The 22,643-nt window shown below is 43.4% G+C and overlaps 1 protein-coding gene across 1 annotated transcript in view; it reads right to left on the bottom strand.

The window, feature by feature from the left end:
• The window catches only part of TENM1 (teneurin transmembrane protein 1), a 256,550-nt gene that overhangs the window by 144,490 nt on the left and 89,417 nt on the right, over positions 1–22,643 (bottom strand). Inside the window, exon 3 of the mRNA XM_066202385.1 lies at positions 20,481–20,804. Coding sequence (XP_066058482.1) covers positions 20,481–20,804 — 324 coding nt within the window. The remainder of the gene's footprint in view (positions 1–20,480; positions 20,805–22,643) is intronic.

Here is a 22,643-nt window from a genome sequence, read left to right as displayed (position 1 = left end):
TTACTGCCAAAATTAGTACATAGAGCACCCACAGCTCATCCCACTCGCTGTGCTGTGCAACACAATGAAACTTATTAAAGGACAATTGAAAACATAAAAACTACCTCCTTAAAATTCAGGCGATCTAAGAGATCAGGATGAAACACTGCTCCAGCTGTATGAACGACCTGGGCAAGAAGTGGAGTGAAAAAACAGATTCTCGGATGGAACCTAGAGGGATTACTTCATTGATTTCAATACTGCTGCTGTGGAAGAGCATATCCAAGCCGCCCAGCCTGCAGGCAGCAGCAGGACCCGACTGCCCTGCTAACGGCCAAAGAAAACAACGTTACTCTGAATTTTGTGTTCATTCTCTGCACAGAATGAACACAAACACCTGAGAATTCAGCATCAGAATGCCAAGGAAACCGTGAGGAGTTCACTCAAGAATGAGCACATGGTCTTTTTCAGAGCGGAAGCTCTGACTTCGAAATATTCCAGCAAGTTTGAAACTTTAGGAAAAGAGATTTAAAAGACCTGACGGTGATGTGGTTGGGTTGGGGGAAGGCAAAAAATGTGTTCTGCTGACACATTAAGGTGATACAGAGCTCACAGCAAACCCTGATGGGCGATGAAGGGCCTATTCCAATATCCATGGCACTTTTCAGTTCCCTGTGCCCAGGTGTCATTTGGGAGGGGAGGACAGCGCTGAAGTGATCGCTGCAAGCCTTAGTGCCTGCTTCTCCTACCCCTGCAAAGGCCGTGAATCAATGAGCAGGGCAGGATTTGTGCACAAACAGGAGCTCCTGGCAGCAGCAGCAGGCAGAGGTGGGGCTGAGCTGCTGCCAACCTGCGTGGTCACATCCCAACCTGACAATGGTCAAAACCACCATCCCGGGGATGCAAACTCTATTTATGACTGAATTCTGCACAGAAGTAATGACTAAAGCTCCAAAAACCGAGATACAGCTCTAAATTATGAGATTTTCTTAATCCCTTTTATCCATTTCCCCGTGAGCGCCTTTAGGCCCAGTGGAAATAATTTCGTGCTTTGCCATGACTGAGGAACAGTCTTTGACTTGAAACAAAAGCTGAAATCCCCCCATCACCCTGTCAGTGCTGCCTCCCTACACTGCTGCTCTCAGGGAAGCAGGCAGAGCTCAGCTTGCAAAACCTTGGGTGTGCTCATTGTTCCCTGAGATTGGAGCAGCATGCTGATTTTCTTTCAGCTCTCCCAATTTTCCTGCATTACAGAACATTAATAATTGATGTTCCATTGATTTGATTATTTTCTTTAGAAAGCTGCCCGGCCCCTCCACAGCTCAGAGCTGCAGAATGCTCTCCGAGGCATTCACATTTATCAGTATTTCTCTGACTCACTCAATACCAGTTTATTAGCCTTAATTTGTACCTTTGTGGTTAACATCAAGGAAGTTGCTTTTTGATTGACTCTGAAGAAACAATCCTTAAAAACAGAAACTGAAACAAAAGCTTTCCCAGCAGAACAATTTTAAAAACTTAATGATACTTGAACAAACTTCTTGGTTTCATCTACTTGGGTAGCAAGTGCTTAGTGCAACAAAGAAACCATTTCTAATAGAAGACTCATATCCCCAGCTCCTTTAAGTGCTTTTGGTTTCAGATTAAATATTAATACAAAACAAACCGTGCTGTTCAACTCTTTTTTTTGCATTACTGTTCCGTGAGGGATCACACGATGGAGCAGATACAAGACACATGTCAATATGAAGTGTACTCAGCTTTTCTTTAGAGTCAATGGATCAATTTCCACAAACAGAAAGGTGCTCATCTTCCAGCACTCGGGCCTTTCCTCAACATCTGCATCTCGCCATGAGATGAAAGAACTGGTCAGAAATGCACTGAGGCTGAGTTAAGAACAGAAGAACCTGCAGGCAGACAACTGTGCCTCCCCATTAGTTTATGAAGAGGTCTGACAAGACAGAAGCAGCAGTCCTAATTTCTAGGTACACTGAAAAAGAGAGAAAACAGTACAAAAATTCACATTTTACTCGTGATTACACTCCTGCCACCAACATGTATAAATGCAAATACCACTACAGATACCTTATTCTGGTTTATTCAGAACTCACCATATTTTGCAGGCAGAGAATGATGAAGAACCAACTTTTTTTTCCCCCCAGATACTTAAAATATGCTCTCAACATCATGCCCTTTAAGAAGCAGCAACATTTCCTGTCACAAGTGGAAGGTGAGACATGAAACTCTCGGTCCCAACCGTGGCTGGCTGAGGAAGAGTAGGGAAGAGCTCTCTGGAAAGGGAAAGGTGTTATCAAAGAACTCAGATCCACCAGGAACTCCAAGATCACTGCAGAAGCACAGGCTTCTGTGGAAATGTAGTCCAAGCAGAGGACCTGACACAAATTTTAGGTCCGTAATTAGGATATAATTAATATTAGCTTGGCTGTGACCAATCACCGGTGACCAATACCAGTAACAGCTACACACCAAAACCAAGCATGGGTTTGTTAATTCGTCAACACGTGTGGGCAGTACAGGCAGAAAGACAGAACCTGTGACTGTTCATCACAGGAAAACTTGTACCTGTACCCGAGAGGCAGGATTTACAAGGTAAAGGAGGGTTTGTGCACCAGGTATTGCAGACTGACAGGACATCCCAGGAAAAAGTGTCATTCCTCAGTAAATCCAGTCGAGTTTTGGTTGGAAATCTCCAACTGGCTGATCAGATTCTTCTAAAGTCTATCCCCACAGCCACCACTGATTCCTGGTGCATTCCTGTTCACACACCTCCACCAGCAGCTGAGAGCACCCCAGCCTCCCTGGGGTCTGTGGAGGTTGAGGTAGACCTTACATCCTCCAGATGCATATAATAAAATAGAGAATAAAGAAGGAGGACCCAAGTTCCTCTTTCTGCATTATCATCCAGAATCTCATCTCTTCACAGATCCAACCTGTGGGTACAAATGTCAGCTTGGAGCCCGACTGTCAGCAGGACTGAAAGTGAGAACAGATGCCTGAAAAATAAATGGAAAAGCAGGAAACCACAAAGAAGGATGGGTGACAAACAGCGTTCCTGCAGATTTTATGGTTTCTTTTAAAATCATAATTGGCCCTAACTGCTCTACTTAAATGTTAATGCTCACACCTGGCCTCAGCTGGATAGAGAGAGGCTAGCAATGTTTTCCTCTCACCTCATTGACAAGGAATTAAAATACAGCCCTGCAAAGCCGGGCTTGCCAAATATAAGGCACCAATAAAGAGGACAGTGTGCAAACAATCTAATTTAGTCACAAAAATTAAACACGTGCAAAGCCACTGAACATTCACTGTGAATTATTAATGAATTAGACTGAAAATAAGTCCAAAACACACAGATACAGGAGAAAAATAATATCAAAAGGTAAAGCTGGATTAAAGAATTTGTCTTTTGACTTAAAAGAGGAAAGTGACACTCCCCACAAAGAAAACCCCAACAAAAGAGAAAGACTCGGTTACCTTGCGGACAAGATACAAATCTAATTAGAGGATTCCTAAATATTATTACAGATCAAATTAGCATTGTCCTCTATGATATTCCTCAGAAAAACTCTGCAGAAAAGCTAAACCCATTGAATACATTGTTTGCTAAGAACCAACCACACCAAACTTCTGTTACAGACACGCAGAGATAATTTATATGTCAGCAAATAAATCTGCATATAATGAAACAGCTCATGCAATTAAAACACGTTCAGAGTAATAACATTAAATTTCTTTTTAATATCGTACAAAATAGAATAAAAGAAATTGAATCTCTTGGCACACTAATTTTCCCCTCCAGTTATCTCTTATGTCATTTGTCCCACTACTGAGTTCTTGCCAAGAAAAGACCAAAATAACGAACCTGATATATCCACAGAGTCAGTTCTGGAACACGTGGGCAGGAAAAACGCACAGAAACACCAGACGATGACAGTGAACAGCACAAATCACTTCTCATGTTGTGAGAGGCAGAAAAGTCTCATCCCTAAACCCATTTCTCAGCCCAAGTCTAGAATCAAACCGTGCGCAGGTAAGTGCCCACACCAAACACGTTAACACCACGCCGTGCATGCAATAATTAAATTATCGACAAACCCCTGCCTTTAAACCCTCTTGGCTTTTTAGTAATGGTATTTAGAAACACCAGCAGAAGATAGGAAATGCAATCTTTATGAAATTCAGAGCCCCGTCCATCCACCAAGGAAAAAAAAACCAAAACCAAACCAGCTTTATGAGAGTTCAGAAAGAAAAATCTAAATCTGCAGCAGAATGTGAGAGGCATTCCTAAAGGTGTGTTCTTCCCACTACATCTTAGGTTTGGGGGAAAAAGCTGTAATGTGAGATGGGAGGCTATACTTTATATAATATTTAATTGACACAGAAAAAAATAGTTGTTTGTGGAAAATCAATAGAGAAAGATAAATCTGGAGATAAATAGTGATTTAAGCACTCAAGAGTGTGAAACAGAACGACAAAGCATTCATTACAGTTAAGGCTGACATTCTGTAACAAATGACTTTGTAACTCACATGTGACAACACCAGATTTTATAGGAGAGAATTCATTTATAGGGACAATTAGGTAAAGATTTAGTATTTGAACTTAATTTCTCACTTTTTGTCAATTTAAGTTACGGCTCTCTTATTTATTTGCATTTTAAAAATCACAACTCATTTTGAAGAATTCTTCTGGCGAAAGCTAAAATTGTATCATACTTCTGGTTACTAAAATATTGATTTGTAACACAGACCAGCAAATGCAAGTGATGTATTTGCTGGCTTAACTTCTTTCCCAAAGGAAACCAGAGCTTGCAATGGTCTTTACATCGACTTAAATCTGACAATTGGAAAAGTACAATTTTAATACTGAAGCAACTTTTGAAGGGACTAGTTTGAACCCATCAGTTCTCCTTCACTGTGAAGAAAATACTTTATTAGAAATTCTCTCCATCTCCCTCCTCTCCACAAACAACAGAACTTGCTGGCAGTTGTTTCATGCCCTGAAGCACCTCCACTTGTTTTCCCAAGTGATATTTGACAGAGGAAGTCAGTTCCTTTCCTTTAAATCTGATGGTAAGTTTTTCTCCTTGTTAATTAAAGTACATTTGCATTTGGAAAAGAAAAACAATGGTCTTTGCCTTTTTTTATATGAGAATCTTCTAATATAAATAAATACAACTCAACTGAAAACATCAAGTATGTGTCCTCAACTCTGCAACAACTGATGGAATAAGGAAAAAGATCTTACACAGGAAGAGTTAATAGAAAAACGCATATCCTGTAATATTAGAAATAAAAAATCTCAAACACGGTTCTTGCTTTGGCTCTTTGGAAGATTATGATTCTGGAAGTCTAGATTTTGAAGAAAACCATTTTCAATTAGTAACGCCACAGTGATTTAACTCTGCTTGTTGTCATCCTGAAGCCCACCACTTCCTGTGAAATCTTTAATATATTAGGTCAGCATTTAGAAATAAGGGCTATCAACCAGTAAACAACCAGCCCGCCCATTATTGTGTCATCTAAGTCACGCTGCATGGGTAGGTAAGGTTTTTCCATTCTGAAGACCCAAATTTCCCTCCTGTGATGTGTTAGTCATTGGTGTTTTTACAGCTGTACCTTTAATTACCCTTTCTCTCACTTCAGAGACTCGGGAAATAAAGCTTGCTTCAGTAAATATCACGAGAAATCCTTGTCTGACATTTCAACCTGACTTTCAAATTCATTATGCATTTTTTTTTTCAATCCTGTTTATTATTAATAAGGTTTGAGGTAACTTTGTTATTGATGGGATTTGCTTTGCCGCAGCCCAACACCTCTGAGGGAGCTGTGTGCTGTACAGGACACACGGATGGGAGATGGTTTCAGGTTTCTGCAGAGAGTGATTTGCATTTGGGAGCTGTGGAGGTGAGGGAAGGGCTGGCCGGGCTCCAGGCACACCTGGAGAACTTGTCCCAGCTCTCCTCATTCCCACACCTGCTCCAGGGACCACAGAGGAAACCCTCTCCTCTCCTCTCCTCTCCTCTCCTCTCCTCTCCTCTCCTCTCCTCTCCTCTCCTCTCCTCTCCTCTCCTCTCCTCTCCTCTCCTCTCCTCTCCTCTCCTCTCCTCTCCTCTCCTCTCCTCTCCTCTCCTCTCCTCTCCTCTCCTCTCCTCTCCTCTCCTCTCCTCTCCTCTCCTCTCCTCTCCTCTCCTCTCCTCTCCTCTCCTCTCCTCTCCTCTCCTCTCCTCTCCTCTCCTCTCCTCTCCTCTCCTCTCCTCTCCTCTCCTCTCCTCTCCTCTCCTCTCCTCTCCTCTCCGATTTTAAAAAAATAAAATTGAAGTAAAACCATAGAAGTCAGCTGGCATTTAGTTTTTCAACCTCAGACTGAGTTAACAAAAAAAAAAAAAAAAGCAAGAAAAGAAAGTGACTTTAATGGAGCTGTGGAATACAGGCTGACTGAATTGGAACCATAAAGAACTACTCAGGACGCCTGTACATTCCTCCCCTGCTGTCTCTACTGTCCCATTCCCAGTGCAAACGTGTAAGGAAACAGGAGGACCCATCCTGGAAGACTTTCCTCCCAGCAGGACAGTCACCAAAGTCAACCCCAGCTCTGAGAGTGAGCTGGGAAGACAGGGACTCTTGTGGAGAAATGGTTTCAGAAAGAAAGTATTTTAAAACCAGAAGATTTCTTTTTATTTAATCATCTCACTATGTATTTTTGTCATTCTGGGCAAACAGCCAGGAAGGGGAAGAAAAAAAAAAACCTCCTGCAATCCATGAAACAAGAGAACACATGAAAATCACAATGTTATGATTCAGCCACCTTTTCTACCTTCCACAAACACAATCTACTGCAGTTTGAGTCTGAAACAGGCTGTATTTCCTGCCGAATTCCTGAAAGAGAGGATGAACTTTGCAGGCATCGTGAAGGCTGCCTCAGCGTGTGTCCAGCTGCTGCTCCTGGGCTCTGCCCAGGGCTGGCCTGGGAGGACTCTGACAATCAGGGCACCCTCACTGTCCCCTGTGTTTGCTGACAGGAAACCTGCAGGGCTGGCTACGAGCACCTCAATCCCTGAGTGACCATCGCACTGCAGAACTGTGCTAAAGCAGAACGGAGACAATGCACTCCCTAATGCAGCGAGGCATCCTTGTGTCCCGGCCTGTCAGCCACTCGGAGAGATGCTCCGTGAGAACCGAATTAATAACGTGTTTCTCTCTTTTTTTAAAATACTCTTGTGGATCCTGAGGCAGGTGTCAGCTCAGGGAAACTGCTGCCTCGAAGTTCAAAGTGATCTGAGGGCTCCTGAGGAGGAGACCCTCAGGAGGAACAGCACACCGAACACTTCCTGCAATACATCTCTTATGAAGTGTTTCAGCAGCCTGAAAAGCAGAGGAGAAAAGTGTCAAGCGAAAGGATTGAAGGGCCACCACAAAGCTGTTGGCTCGGAGAGCTGTGAAGGATGGAAGGGAAGCACCACATCTGCTAGGTTTGAGTTTCATATTCGAGAGGAACACAGAGATGTCAAGAGCCCACACTCTGGTCTGTGCTCAGAAACTACATCCCTCTTGAGGAGAAGGGCAGGAAACAGTTTAAAAGCACAAATGAACAAATTGTAGGTGCGAAATAGGAGAATCTCTCTTATCTTAACGCCTGGCAGAGGAAGTGAGTAGATTTAGGGCTGGTAGAAGGCCCTGGACAGAAATACAAAGAGGAGAGATTTCCTTTCTCAAAGCATGGAGATGGAGAAGGGAAAAAACAAACAGGAGGAGAACAAATTTCTGCAGAGTCTCACTTTGCAGAGGAGGAAATGTGGGGATGAGCCTCTTACAGCACTGGGAGCACAGCTGTGTGCCAGGCACTGCAGAACAGCTGAACCCCAGCTAAGCCTTGAGAAGTACACTCAAATCTGCAGAGGAAAAATTATTTGTTCCTTACAGCATCTGTCTGTAGCTTTTAGTAACCACAAAACACAGAGAATGTGGGATTTTCACTTTCTCAGAGCATAACTCAACCAGTAAAACTGAAGACCAAGGAAGTTCTCTCCATTTTTCTGGTCACTAAGTGGCAGCACATGCTTCATTTCATAAATAATTCAAGGTAATAGGAAGTATTAACTTTAAAGTAATTATTAGTAAAAATAGTGCTTGCTATAGGAAGCACGACCAGCAGCATAAACAAATACTTGTTCTCTTGGGAATAATTACATTTACGTTCATTAAATGCATATTTTTCAAGGACACCAGTGTAGATCAGCGTGGGTTAGGGCACAGCATTTCTTGCAATTTACATATGATGCTGCATGGAAAAATGCATTTGGCTCAAAGAGAGTTTCAGAAAGGGAGCAGGGTGAGACATGCTGCAACAGAACTCCACATAAACCCAGACGTACTAGCAACAGACATTACAAGTCAGACTTTTGCATTCATTTATATGACACCACTCTCGTCAGTGCTCCTCAATAAAGCTGATTCCACCAGGAATGGATTCTTTTTGTCTCCCCCCAGGTGTCAGGACGGGTTCCCTGGAATGCTGCACTTCTCAAACCATCAAATATGCATCAGAACAAATGAGAGCAATCCAAAGGAAGGCTGTGTGTGTCATCCACACCCATCAATAAAACACAACTCTTCAGTGAACTCTGGCTGGTGTTCCAGTCAGAAGCCAGGCAATACTGGGCAGGATTTGCCTCCACTCTGCAGCAGGGCAGGTGAATTATTTGGTATTCAACCACGCTGAGTGTTTGTGAATGTGTTTAGGCTGCTGGAATATTGCAAGAATGAGACACTAATGTAAAACACTGCAATATGACTGTTCCCTGGCTATTTTTTGAACTGAAATGACAGCATGATAACCACTACACAGCTGAAAGTGGGGAAACAACCATCACATTATCTGTAAATTAAAAAACCCTCAGGCCACACATCACATCTTTCACCGAGCTGGGACCTGTATTTGTGCACACATATATTTTTAACGCTGTCAATCAATTATTGTGTTCTGTGTGCAGAAGTTACACTAACCAGTGTATGGATTTACAAATCAAGGCTACAACAAGGTGGAGATTTCAGTTTTTGTTGCAGCAATGTGATGAGCAAATTCTGCTCCCACAGAAATGGGTTTATAGAGCACGGCTGCGACCTTCTCATTCATAAAATGTATGGATTAGTCAGCATGTAAATGATAGCAATAATTAAATTAACTTAGTCACGTGTATTTACACATAATGAGCGCCTTTGCCACGAGCTATTATTAGCACTTATAAGTTAATTCATAATGAGCAGAGCTATGTGTGATAATGCCAGCAAAGTGCTTGAATTTTAGAACTTTCAGAGCACAAACCCATGTTCTGTTCCTGTTCTGGCAGCTGGCTCAGTGAATGTCAAACCATGCAGCCCTTCCTCAGGTAAGACTCCCCGTTCAAACAAATGTTTCCGCCCAAGGAAACCAGTCAGAAGCCAAATAAAAGCACTGCTACTTTTTTAAACCAAAGCAGTTGTGACTGGGCTTTGCCACCAGTGCTGAGCTGGCCTGAGCTCCGGGATGCTCCGGAGCTGCCAGCTCACAGAACTCTGCTGCTGCTCAGCTCTCGGCAGTCACATTCGCTCCCCCTGCTCGCGAAACAAACCCAGACTGACACAGAGCTTGGATTCTGGGCCCTGTTAAACAAAATTCCAGGCCAAGGGTCAGTGTTTCCTGTGCCTTGATGTTGCTAGGGCAGTCATGAAGTGTAATGCTCCAGTGTGAGATGATAAAACGCCTGTGGTACATTCCTCTGCCTCACTAATGCAGCAGTCACAAAAGAGGAGCAGCACGCAACTGCAACAGATGATGAAAGGGAAGGCTTTTCCACACACCAAATGCATTTGTAAATGTATTAAAACACACTGATCTATTGCAGTAAAGTTAATATACCGGTTTATATTCAAATAGAAGTCCCATTTCTCTGGCTCTCAATGAACAATGGCAGCACCTGATTTACATTCGTTTCAAAGCAATTTAACTTTTTCCAGTGGTCTCAAAATAGTCCCAATTCCAGCCCATGGATAAGAAAATCACTGTTCGTTCTAGTCCAAAGAAACAGGCTGCAAGGTTTAGACACGCAGAATTCTCCTCACAAGAGTTTTTAGTAAAGGACTGTCTCAAACCAGGCGTAGGGCTTTGCACTTGGTCAAATTTCCTGAGGTTTGTGCAGACCTCTGCAGGTCCCTGTGGGTGGGATCCCTTCCCTCCATCATCCCCCCCAGCTCGGCGTCACCTGCTGAGGGTGCCCTGGCCCCAGTGCTCACCTGCACTGCTCCCATTTCTGACCCCAGCAACGTCACCCACCCCTCACTGGCCTCCCCCTGGGAATTGAGATGTTGACCACAACAATTTAAATCCACCCACCCACCCAGGTGCTCCTTCTGTCAAACCCACGGCTGTCCAGTTCAGAGACAAGGGCGCCGTGAGGACAAGGTCAACGCTGGCACAGTTCCAGGCAGATGATCCCTCCCTTAGCCACCAGCACTGTAACCCTGTCACCAAAGGCCACCAGATTTGTCAGGCAGGATGTGCCCTGGGTGAAGTGATGTTGGCTTTCACCACCCACCTCTTTATTTTCCCTGTGTCTTGGCTGTTTCCAGGACTCGCTCCCCGATCTTGCCCAGCAGCAAAGGGACACTGACCAGCCTGCATCTTCCCAGCCCTTACTCCAATTTCCACATCCAGCCTTTGGCAAGACATACAGACAGTGCTCAAGACGTACACCCCATCCCCAGATCAAAATTCTCCAGGGCAAGTGTTCAGCAAAGCCTGCTTCTAAGAGAGGAGATGAAATATAATTACAGCTGAGATACACTGCACCGACAGAGACTTTGCAGATCAGCCACTCGAAATGCAAAGGGGATTAATTAGCAGTGTCCACCCTACCCAAGAGCCCTAGGAACCAAAAAATTAGATCTGGACCCATCAAAAGACTACAAACCAACTGCCTCCAGCCGAGGCAGAAAAGCCAATGCAATGGAATAGATGAAAACCTTTAAAAGAAACTGACCCTGCTGCACCCGGAGTCTGAAGTGCAAACTACAGAGGAGATGAAGAAGCTGTGATTAACACCTTGTCAGGGGAGGGCAGCAATGCAGCAGGATAATAAAGGGAAGGTTCTCATTTAATCTTGGCACAGTTTGATTAGATGTAGGTTTCTTTAATTTCTTTGCAGAAATCTTTAATAAACACTTGCCTGTTTGGGCTAACGTAGATAAATATCTTGACCTGTATTCTACCAAAAATCCCCTTTATTTAATGATTGCACAAGCCCTTCTGTGATGTGTAGGCATTATTATTTTACAAATGGATCCCACCAGCTCGTTCCCAGCTGTATCATCTTCAGATTCAATAAGCTTCCCGCATACACAAGAAATTGAACGGCCTTTGTCCTTATTAGCTAATAGAAAATTAATTTTTTAGAGTTAATTTTTGGGCTTGGGCCAGTTGCCAAATGTTATGGGCAGCTGCTGCATCTACAGACAACACACACAAGTCAGAGATGGAAAGATCTATTGGGTTATTTCCTGATAACTGATGAAGAGCAGCAATCAATAATCACATGCTGGTCACGTCCTCTGTAGTATACACTCAAATGTGTTGGCTGGTTTTTAACAACTGCAGCCACAAAACCTCCACCACTTCATTTACTGCTTCATACTACTCCAGGACAGACAAGTTGGGGAAATGGAATAGTCAGGAGAAACAAAACAGCTTTACAGGAGCACAGGAGGAGCCAAGGCACCCATCCAGTGGGATCACCTCCAGCCAGAAAAAGTTCCGGACACTGACCCTCGCACCAACCCTCAGCACGAGGGCTCATGGCAGAGTATTCCCATGTTGAATGATTACAGTTTAGAAACTCTGTCTGATTCCATGTTTGAGCTGCTCAGAGTGCCAGCCCCAGCACTGCCGGGTCTGAGTGTGCCAGCAGAGCTCGGCCAGCATCACCTGGGACAGCAGAGACCCTCAGAGCTCCTCTCTCCCTGCACCCACACCTCCTTCAGTTACCTGAGCATCAACCTGCACCATCTCTACAGATCCAGGCCTTTTAAAGAATCCTTTCCTCGAATAACAAGTCCCAAAGACACAACTCTGCACTCTGCACTAGTCTGAGATTCTGATTTTATCCAGCCCTGGTGTTGAAATGCTGGGAAGGGACTCATCTGAGAAGTCCCAATGACAGCTGCAATATTTCACAGCTCCTTGACAAGACACATGTACACAGGCAGCCCAAAGTGGCATTTGACTTGTTGGCTCCATTTATCTCATTTACTGGCCCTTAAGGCCCCTTTCAGCATTACCGCTTTCCAAAGTAGCTCCTTTGAAATATTTTATATTTGGTTACTATCCCCCACGCTGAACCTCATTCAATTTGCTGTGGATCCTCCTGGATCTTTGAAATGTTTGGTATTGACTTGTGTGCCAGGGCTGATGTTTGAATGGCTGCAGTTTAACTATCAGGTAAGAATCACGTTTCTGACACATTTCATGACAATTTCTCGTAAACATTTTTATGTCCCTAACACTGCGTCATGCTATCATCCCCACATTTCAGCTATTAAAAGCCCAACAAGCTAAATTTCAATACTGTAATAAACACCAACATTTTTTATCATTTCAAAACTGAAAATACTATATTTAAGTATATTTAGCAATTAATGTTTCAAAATATAGGCAATAAAGGCAACAAATACCCCTTTAAATGATCTGTTTCACTTCCCTGTTTCAACTACTGCTACTTCTAACTTACAGAATCCTACGTGGGAAACACACTTCTCCCCTTGACTAAGCTGGTTTTTCAGCTTTATCAGTCCATGATAAATGAGGATTTGAGCTTCAGAATATCACCGGTCAAGGACTTTACTAACACCATCACCAAAATATGTTGGTGTTCTCCAAGAACACGAGAAGTCTTGATGCCAGGCAAGCAAGCAGAGAACATTCCGGCAGGAAGGAGGGAAAGGCTCTGCCATGGATTCTTTGGCTGCTGTGTTTCACACCTGAGCTACACAACCATACCCCAAGGAGTGCTCAGTTTCTGTTTTCATTTCTCTTCCACGGGCACGTAAAGCTCCAAATCCCACCATCGCATACTGAAAGGGCAGCAACAAGAGGGACAGCAGGGCAGGAGACCGTGGGTGGGGTTTTGTGACACAGGAAACACAAGAAAACTTGTGTTTTCTGTGTCACAAGAGATGATTATCGTGGAAACGCGACCTGAGCTGGCAAATCCGAACATCTCCACTTTGGACCGCCCCTCCTGTTCCCACATCCTGACTCCTCAGTTCCCTGTGGGAACCCACACCTGAGCTCTGGCCGTGCCCAGAGCCCGGATCCACCCACAGGAACTGTTTGTTCCGTGACTGCACGGAGCTGAGCTTTGGAAGAAAACAATCTGGCACCATCCGAAGATGGCACCTCACTGCCATTTCTTACCAGCAGCCTCTTGCCGTAACAGTGGCCACCGTTCAGAACCTCAAGAGCTCTGACTGAGCCCGAGAGAGAAACTTGACTGAAACTGCAGGAGCTGACTTGGCTTTCTGCAGAACCTGGAGGGGCACCTGGTTTTTTTTTTCTTTTTCCCAAACAGAAGGTAGTTAATAATTCCATCTACACTGTTATGGAAGCAATGAATGAAAAAATAATTCTACACAGATTTACGCAAAAACTCAGTTGCTTTAGACTCTACTTATTATGGTCTTTATTTAACATTAACAAGCACTGTTTGAGTTGCAAAGCAATTGCAAATAAATGTGTTTGTTTTATTGCAGGTACGGCTGTAGTATTGTTTTTGCCATTATTTGCCTCTGAGCAATGTATAAGACAGCTAGAAGAAAGCTCAAAAAATTCCACTGGAGCTGGCTGGTGAAGTACAGAAAATGCTTTCTATTTGATTTTGTATTAAAAAGAAATTGGATATCACAAGTCTAAAATGGTGATGCCAGAAAGATATTTTGAGAGATATCGCAGCAGACTGCCTTTAGAGAAAAGATGTCAACAAAAATGAGTGACTGAAATAATGTGGAGTACTTCAGACACGGACAAGAGGTACCAGGGATCAGAAATGAATTATTACGCTCTAAAATGATCCAATAAAAATCGAACCGTAGTGCAGTAATCAGAAAATGTATTGGAAAAGAGATAGGTTCTAAAAAGAAAAAGGAGCTTTCAAGTACTGTAGGCTATTAGCTACTACGGAGAAATCTGGATTCAGGAGATAACATTTCTAAAAAAATATGCACACAACCAAACGTAGCTGAATTTGCTGTTCAATAGGTAGTGAACTATAAAAATTAAAAAGATAGATTGGAGACAGAATTACAGGCTAAAATAAAAATAATCAATGCAACCATCAATAGGAGTTTTGAAATGAAAACCGCACTGGCTGAACACACAACCACACAGGCTTCAGGAAGAATGACTCAATTATGTTTTTCCCCACAGGCAAAGACATAAAGGATGGTTGTAGACACATTGAGCACATCACAGCAAAGCATTTGGGCAGTGCCCCTTGCTGCAGAGGAAGAACTGCAATTCTCAGCGGGGAATAATTAGAGAGGCCCCGGAAGGAACACATCTGGGCTGTGATGCCTTGGGCAGAGCAGCCTGGCCCCTGCACTGTGCCCACTTCACAAATGCTCAGCAGCAATGCTGCCCTCGGACACACACAAAACCCTTTATCCAAGCAATGGACAAGCACTGGAACAACTTCTCAGCTGGGAGAGAAGGGCTGAGGAGTTTTGGGAAAGGCACAAAATGTGAAGTCTCATTTCTAGCCATGTACGCTTCCTTATAAATATATGTCACTCTCATCTTCCTCATGAAAGGAAATTACGTAATATTCTGGGAAGCTTTCTGGCCTCAACAAAAATTTACAAGTCCATAAAAATAAATTTGGAGCTTTTCCCTTCGCCAGGAGCTTTGCTGCTGGTTCCACCCCCCATCTGTGACCAGCAGCGTAACCCAAACCTTTCCATGGCAACAAAAGGTGCAAGCATCCACAAGCTGTTTTGTCGCGAAGAAAATAACGGAGAAGTCTCCAGTGCTGAGCTGTAAATCTTGCGTTGCTCGTCAGGTCCCACTGACAGTGCACAGCTCAACAATTCAAGGAGATCCAAGTAAGATTCAACTCAAGCAAATGACACCAGACCCTTTCTGACTGTGTAACTGGAGGTGTGTTTATACCAAATTATGCACAAAAACCATAAACCCCAAGCATGCATTGTGACCCTACCACAGCAAAACACGTGCTCTAAAAGACCTTAGTGTGACGGGGCAATAACAAAGTCTGCTGTCTCAAAAGCACCATTTGGGGAGGAATTAATCAAACAGGACGTTCTCAAACCCAAAGTGCCACTTGACACTGATGCTGAACAAAGCAATGAGAAGGGCAGACAGGTCTGAACAACACTTACCGTGACTTTGGTACGTACAGAAGGTATGCATCAATTCCTAATATACATTTACTCAAAAATAATTGTAGGCAGAGAGGGGGAAAGCTTAAAAGCTGCATTGAAAGATCAAAGTAAAACCCTTGCAATTAAAGAGGAGAGAGGAGTGCTATGAACAGTAATTCTATGAACCATAACCAACACAATGCAGAGTCTAGAAATACCCTTCACTCCGGTCCCTTTGCTACCTGCTTTTGAGATCTTTCAACCAAGTTTCCAGCACTAGAGCTGCACAGCCCTGGCCTGTCCTAAGCCACCCTCCCTTGCAGGCATTTCCCCCCGCACAGGGACCTTTCGGAGATGTGGTTTCATGGAACCAGAGCCCACCCCCGGCTCCCCTTCTGGGTCCCCCAAGGCACGGGAAGATGGTGACTTTCCCTGGTGACTTTGCGGTGCCCCAGGCGCTGTCCCTGGATCCCTGGATGTGTCCCAGGCCAGGCTGGACATTGGGGCTTGGAGGGACAGTGGGAGATGTACCTGCCATGGCAGGGGGGATGCTGGATGAGCTTCAACGTCACCTCCGTGCCAAACCATTCTGGGATGTGGCAGCTGCAAAGCATTTTGCTGTGGGGATGACAAAAGCTCCAGTTCTCTTTGTGTTTAAAACCATTCTGGCTGGCAGGATAAGGAACCAAATGAGAGTAACTTGATCTCATTTATCCAGCAGCCTTAACTGTAATCTTCCATGATCAGAGTTCACACAGGTTTTCCCTCAGCCTTATCTTTCACTAATGATATTCAACTTTCAGCTTGAAGCAGAACATCCAAAACTTTGATGAACAAAAGGTTCCAACTGGTAGAAACAACTACATTTTAAGGCATATAAGGAAAATGGAATGCATTTCAAAATAACTCTGAAACTAAACTCAATAATTCCAAAGGACATACATATAAAATATGACTACAGGTTGCTTGTGTAGATCAGACTGCTGATCTTCTAAAACATTTTAAAATTTAACCAAAAGGGATGAGAAACAAAAAATCCTGTAAACTGAATAAAACAACATAAATAAAACATCAGGCCAGACATGCTGACTCTTTAGAATGGAACACACTTGTCCAGAGGTGTCCTCTTGTAGAACTCCCAGTAAATGCTTAACAAGAGAAAAAGTTCAGGTTTTGCCTGGTCTCATAAAGACAGTGAAATGAAAAGTCAGACAATCCTCACCCCCCTGCACTGCAGCACCCTGGCAGAAAGCAGACACTTCTCTGTCCATCCCATCTCAGTTTTCCCCCCTGTGGCAGCCGAGACAAACTGAGGTTCCAAGAACTGCAGAATCATTGCAACGTATTTCTGCACTGTGAAATATTTCTGGAGATAATTTTCCTCTGCGTTTATGGCCAGAATGCTGAGAAAATAAAAAGGATGTAAATGAAAGAAAGAGTGATCATTTATATTGCTGCTGCCTCCTTGAAGCACATCCACCGTACTTGCAGTATCACACAGAGGAGGAAGGCCAACAGATTTTTTTTCTGAGCTCTAATGCCAATTTACTGATTTCTGGAATAAAAATGAGACCTGACTCTTCTCCTCAAGCTTTCCTTCCTCTCCTCCTCTGTCACCATGAAAGGAAAAAAAAATCTGCAAGGATAAAAATCTTACACAACCTTGTGCAAAAGCACTGACAGTTTTTACTATGCTGTGGGCAAAGGTCATTTGGATTCTGGAATACAGGAGGTATTTCTGCTACATTCTAAACACTGTTTCATTATCTTCAGTGTAAGATACTAAATACTGATATTTGTCTTTAAATTAGTGTTCATTGTGCTTAAAAGAGAACCACAAAAAAGGGAATGTTTTAATACTGAGTACTGATTTTAATAGACTGCATGAAAATTGTAAAGATTAAAATAGCAGACGTGCAGATGCAATGCCCCTGTTAGTCAGAAAAAGTAATAAAGATGGTAATTTTAAAAGGCACAATTTCCCCCACAATACTGACAAAAGAGTCATTAGCTGAATTTCCATACATAAACAATTTCTGAAATACTGTGGGCACAAGCTCAGGGCTTGCCTGGAATTGCAGCTGAGGTGATGCTGCAGCACTCACGGAACCATCTCACACTCATCCAAAGCCATCCAGAAAAGTTCCACGCTGCCTTTGAGACAGTGACATTTCCACAGGAGCCGCTCCAAGGCGGACAGAAGCCTCTCACACTCTGCACAGCCCCAGCAGAGCACTCAGGACATCAGGAACATCCCAATATCCCCCGAAAGACTCTGCCATGTCACTGCAGGCGCTCACAGCTGCCCTGCACACCCAGGAGCTGCCTTGGGAACAGCAGCAAAGCAACCGACACCATCCAAGCACTGAAATACCCAAAAAACTCCACAACAAAAGCAACAGAGGTCTTTCATTAAGGGAAGGTAAGTGGCCCTTTTCTGTCAAGTATCTGAAAGTATCATAAATCAAACATCTGACAAGCTCCAGTTAACTACAGAAGTCGAAGGAATTTCACCACGGGGGCTTTTGCATTTCATTGATGAGGTTCCCTTAATCTATTAGTGCCTTAAATGATCTGATAGGCAGGAGTGTACAAACAGAATGCAATCCATACCACAACAAAAAGGCAAAATAAAGCATGCAAGGAACAAAGAGAAAAATATTCAATGACACAGAGGGAATGGGATTAAGACCAATATTTACCTTTATATTTTCAAGGCTACTTACACATATTTAACCTAATGGGTCTACTTGCAAATTAGTAATTCAATTTCTTAATTGCATCACTGTAAACACAGAGTGACAGGACAGGAGCTAATGGATATACTTCAGCCATCATTATTAGAAACACAATCCTGCACAGAGAGGCAGCCACATGCCCACTCCTCAGAGCACCATTGTTATTGTAATGTAGCTGCTGGTAATAATTTCCTGGAGAAATGAGAAAGCCAGAGATCAGCTTAATGCCTGACTTGTTTACAAAATAACAGTAAATAACAGCAACATCAATTGCAATGCTGTCACTTTCTTACATTAAACACACGACTTTTATGAAGAGCCAAATTCAAGCCTGATTTAAGCAGGTGTGAATTCACAGTAGGTCTATTGACACGCACCATAAATTAAATCAGGGCCTTGTCCTTTAGAAAATCCTCCCATGTCTGCAGAGCTTCAGCACTCAGAAAGCTTTCCTTCTCATACGGCATCAGCCATTGCAGTATTTCCTTTACTAATTATCTTTATCCCTTTAACAGATACTGAATGTGAAGTGCAAAGAACAAAGGTGACTTGTCCAAAACTCACCCAACTGCCCAGCAATCAAAATGAAAAATCACCAGAGATTTAAGGACAGTCAAAAGCTCTGTTAAACGGATCACTGCTCCCAGGCTATAAAACAAATACTTAGATGAATTACACAAGAATAATCTTACATGTTTCTAGCTCATTAAACTCAGCTTTGATCTGTAACCTACTAAATTCTCTACTACATCTACTTATTAATATATGGCTAATATTATTATCTTATCTTTGCAGCCCGCTGTTTAAAATGTTTTTATTATTAGAAGTATTGTTTCAAATGGAGTCTGAGCCCATGAATCAGATTCAATTCCTTCAGCCACTATCTAAAACCCAATGGTCTTGGGAAAACACAAACAGGCCCAAACAAAAGCTCCCTGTGGAAAAAAAACCAAACCTACTTTCCAGAGGATGGGACCCAGAGAAGCAGGAAGCTGAAGACAGGCACAGTGGAAATGGGGTGACATCTCAAAATGAACTGATTCCAGCAACACAAGAAATTGTGATAGCTCAGACTGCCTAATCCTCACAGGAATATTTAATTAGAAACAAGCCGTGCACCAGAATCTTTTTTAACCTCAAGCAGGTAATGTAATGTTTTTGAGCCTATATTGAACATTATCCTTGGTACTGGCAGACATCCAGGTGAAATTATGTAATTAAGAGCTTCATATTTGAAAAATTCAAACATGTAAGTATAGAAAAGCCATTTATAAACCCCTTCCAGTTATATTGACCTTATGACTACAGAGGCACTAAAATACGTCGCTGTCAACAATGAAGTGTCAATATTTAATAACATCTAGACCTGCCACAACATGCAGCTATTAAACACAGAAATTAAAATATCAGCTAAGCTTGTTGATCTTAAGCATGATAAATTTGTTTACTTACTATACTTTGTAAGGAAGCAGAGTAGCTTTTAATCAATTTTAATGCAGAGATAAAGGAATACTAATTTCCCACGTTACCTAATTAAATACACATTTTTCCTTTCGGTGACACACTAAATCGTAAGAAAAGCAAACGAGTAAAAAAAATCCAGACTGAGAAAGAATATTTAGAAAACACACACACACAAAAACCAAACCCTTGTGACCCACTCTCCGTATGCAGGGAAATACAGAACTGAGACACAGCAAAAACCTGTCCTACTGATGGAGACATGTCTTCAGGTGTAGCATAAGATGAGAGGTAAATGGAGAATTTAGGACTCCAGGTTGTCTTTCTCAAGCCAAGAAAAGGCTCTTTTCTGGCTGAAGAGCCTTAAAGCTACACCCAGAAGCCACAGGAACAACTGTATGCAGAATGTGATATAAATGTACACATCTAGATTTATTTTAGATCCTAATTCATAGGCCACCAAATTCAAATGATAAACGCCTTGCGACATAAAAATAAAAAGCGTGGGGAAGTCATTGGTCTCTAGAGAAACGATGTTTCAACAAAATCGCCGTTTCGGTTTTTTTTGGTCTTACTTTCTAAGTCAAAAACTATAAAATACGATACACACAGCAGACAATCCCTTCGCCTTACATACAGTGCAGGCGCCTAGGAAGGAAGGGTGAAAAAAGGAAAGGGGAATAAAGGGAAAGGGGAAAAAAAAGGAAAGGGGAGAAAAAAGGAAGGGAAAGAAAAGGAGGGGGAAAAAAGGAAGGGGAAAAAAAAAAGAAGGGGAAAAATAAAGAAAAAAAAAGAAAAAAGGGGAAAAAAAGAGAAGCAGAAAAAGCAAGTTTTGAACAAATTCCTGCTCCCATTGGAGGCATTTCTTTATTACCATTCTCCCCATCAGACTTCCTCTCGTGGTCAGTGTCGGTGAGGGACAGGGCGGAGTTGGCGCGGCTGGACAGGCAGGAGCTGTGCTCGGACTTGATGCCCCTCATCCACATCCTGAGCGCGTGCTCGGGGGACGCGGCGCCCTCCGTCTCGGTGTCCCCGTCCGAGCCCACCTCCAGCGGGTAGCCGTGCTGGGACACGCCGTGCAGGTCGCCCTGGAAGCCGTCCGAGCCCACCTCCAGCGGGTAGCTGTGCTGGGACACGCCGTGCAGGTCGCCCTGGAAGCCGGGGCACAGCATGTGGGGAGCCTCGCGGAACTCCAGCTCTGAAAAACACAACAGCGCGGGGAAAAATGTAGCGATGCTGTGGGTAACACGCAGAAGTCCGGTTTCTTCAGAGGGCTCATAGCAAAGTTTACTGAAGGACAGGTTCTTTTTATACAGTGTTTGGGTACAATGAATAGGAGCGGTCCTTTAGGGCACCACCTTTTTGTGAACATCTCCACCAGTGAACAAGTCGGAAAAGCACCAGGTGTCAGGAGGAGGTTATCTACAGGGATGGTTTTGGGTTCCTCCTCAGGATTTCCCAGGCCAGACTGAGAGAGTTCCTACCTTGGCTTTCCCACAGGCCTCAGGCACTGCCTGGAGCCTGAGAATCCACGTTCTGACCGCTGTCAGTTCCCACGCAATGCAACTTTGATTTTCTTTTGGAGAAGCTGCTTGGAGAATTAACACTGCTCACGCTGTTTTGTGGTCAGTGACTCACTCCACCATCTAATCTGCTCTAAGTGTAATACAGCTGGAAGAATTTATTGTAGTGCTGCACTGTAATTGTGCCTTTTTTGTCTGACAGAAATATGTATCACAGCTCAAACGTGTACACACCCGCACGCTGAGAGTCGCACTTCAGTTTACAACTGAAGTCAGCATCTGCAAACACAGATACTTCCCCAGGTTTTGCCAGCTCCAAATTAACCTCAGCCTGTTTTTATCCTCGGGGAAGTGTAGCGAATTTGCCAACAGGGAACTTACAACAAAACATTTGAAACATTTGGTTTATCAGGGAAGACAAAGAAAGGGTACTTACCATCGGCTGGCTCTTTGAGAGTGCTGTCCTTGCATATTCACACCAGTGGGTTTGGGTTCTCCAGGTGCCTACAGGAACCTCCCAGGAGAGCAGTGCCTATAGGACTGTACCAGGGCCATCCCATGACACCAGGCCATCGGAGATTTGGGAGCTGTACAGTGCCCCGGGTTATCCTTACTGAACACCGCAGCTGCTGCCAGCAGAAATCCAAGCACAAACAGAAGGTGGACAGGACCCAGAATGTGAATATGCAGAGGAAACATTCTCGAAGAACTACAGGTAAGTGACACACATCAGCAAGTTGCAGCTTCCCTCTCAGGTAGCCTCTGCATATTCTCACTTGTGAGAATCCAATTACAAATGCAACTCGCAGGGACGATGACAGGGAGTTCTAATTAAATAAGGATTACAGAACTGCACTCCCTAATTGAACACCAGACCTGGGATGCCATCTTGAGAGACTAAATACTATATCAAATATGCATACAGTATTTCAGTTCCTAGAAAAGGAACGTCAGAGACAAGAGTCATTGATCAACACTAAGGACGAACACTCTTTTCTACTGTCATCCTAACTAAAGCTTTAATCTGCCAAACTAATCCACTTACCAGCCAGTGAGCGCAATGATTCTGATTTTAAGCACTCTCTCTTGAGGTAACAAAAAGCCCTAGTATTTTCTCGAAGGTATCAACCACAACCTACAAACCAAATGCTAAGATATGAATTGAACCACCTGAGGAAAGTGTAAGTCATCTGTCTCTATATTCTTTTGCCACCCAAAAATTCCTGAAGGTCTTGGTTGTAGTCTTGGCTTTGAGCTCAGGGAACAGCAACCCCATCAGTGGAGGGCAAGGGAAGAAGAGAGGGAGCAAAGAGAGAAGGCTGACTCCAAGGTTTGATGGAGATGGCTGAGGGAAAACGGCCAAAATGTCTGGAGGCAGTTGTGTGGGGAATATTCACCATTTGAACTCTGTCTGCCTCACAACAGGTGTGATCTCAAGAGACACCATCTGACCCTTCTTCCCCTTCAAAAGAGATCTTCGCTTATTTTCACCGTCTGAGGAACTGTCCCAAAAT

The sequence above is a fragment of the Chamaea fasciata genome, unplaced genomic scaffold, assembly GCF_029207755.1.
Source record: "Chamaea fasciata isolate MVZ Bird 193981 ecotype frontalis unplaced genomic scaffold, bChaFas1.0.hap1 SCAF_22, whole genome shotgun sequence".
Lineage (NCBI taxonomy): Eukaryota > Metazoa > Chordata > Aves > Passeriformes > Sylviidae > Chamaea > Chamaea fasciata.
The sequence above is the reverse complement of the archived record's forward strand: the minus strand, read 5'-3'. Positions and strand labels throughout refer to the sequence as shown.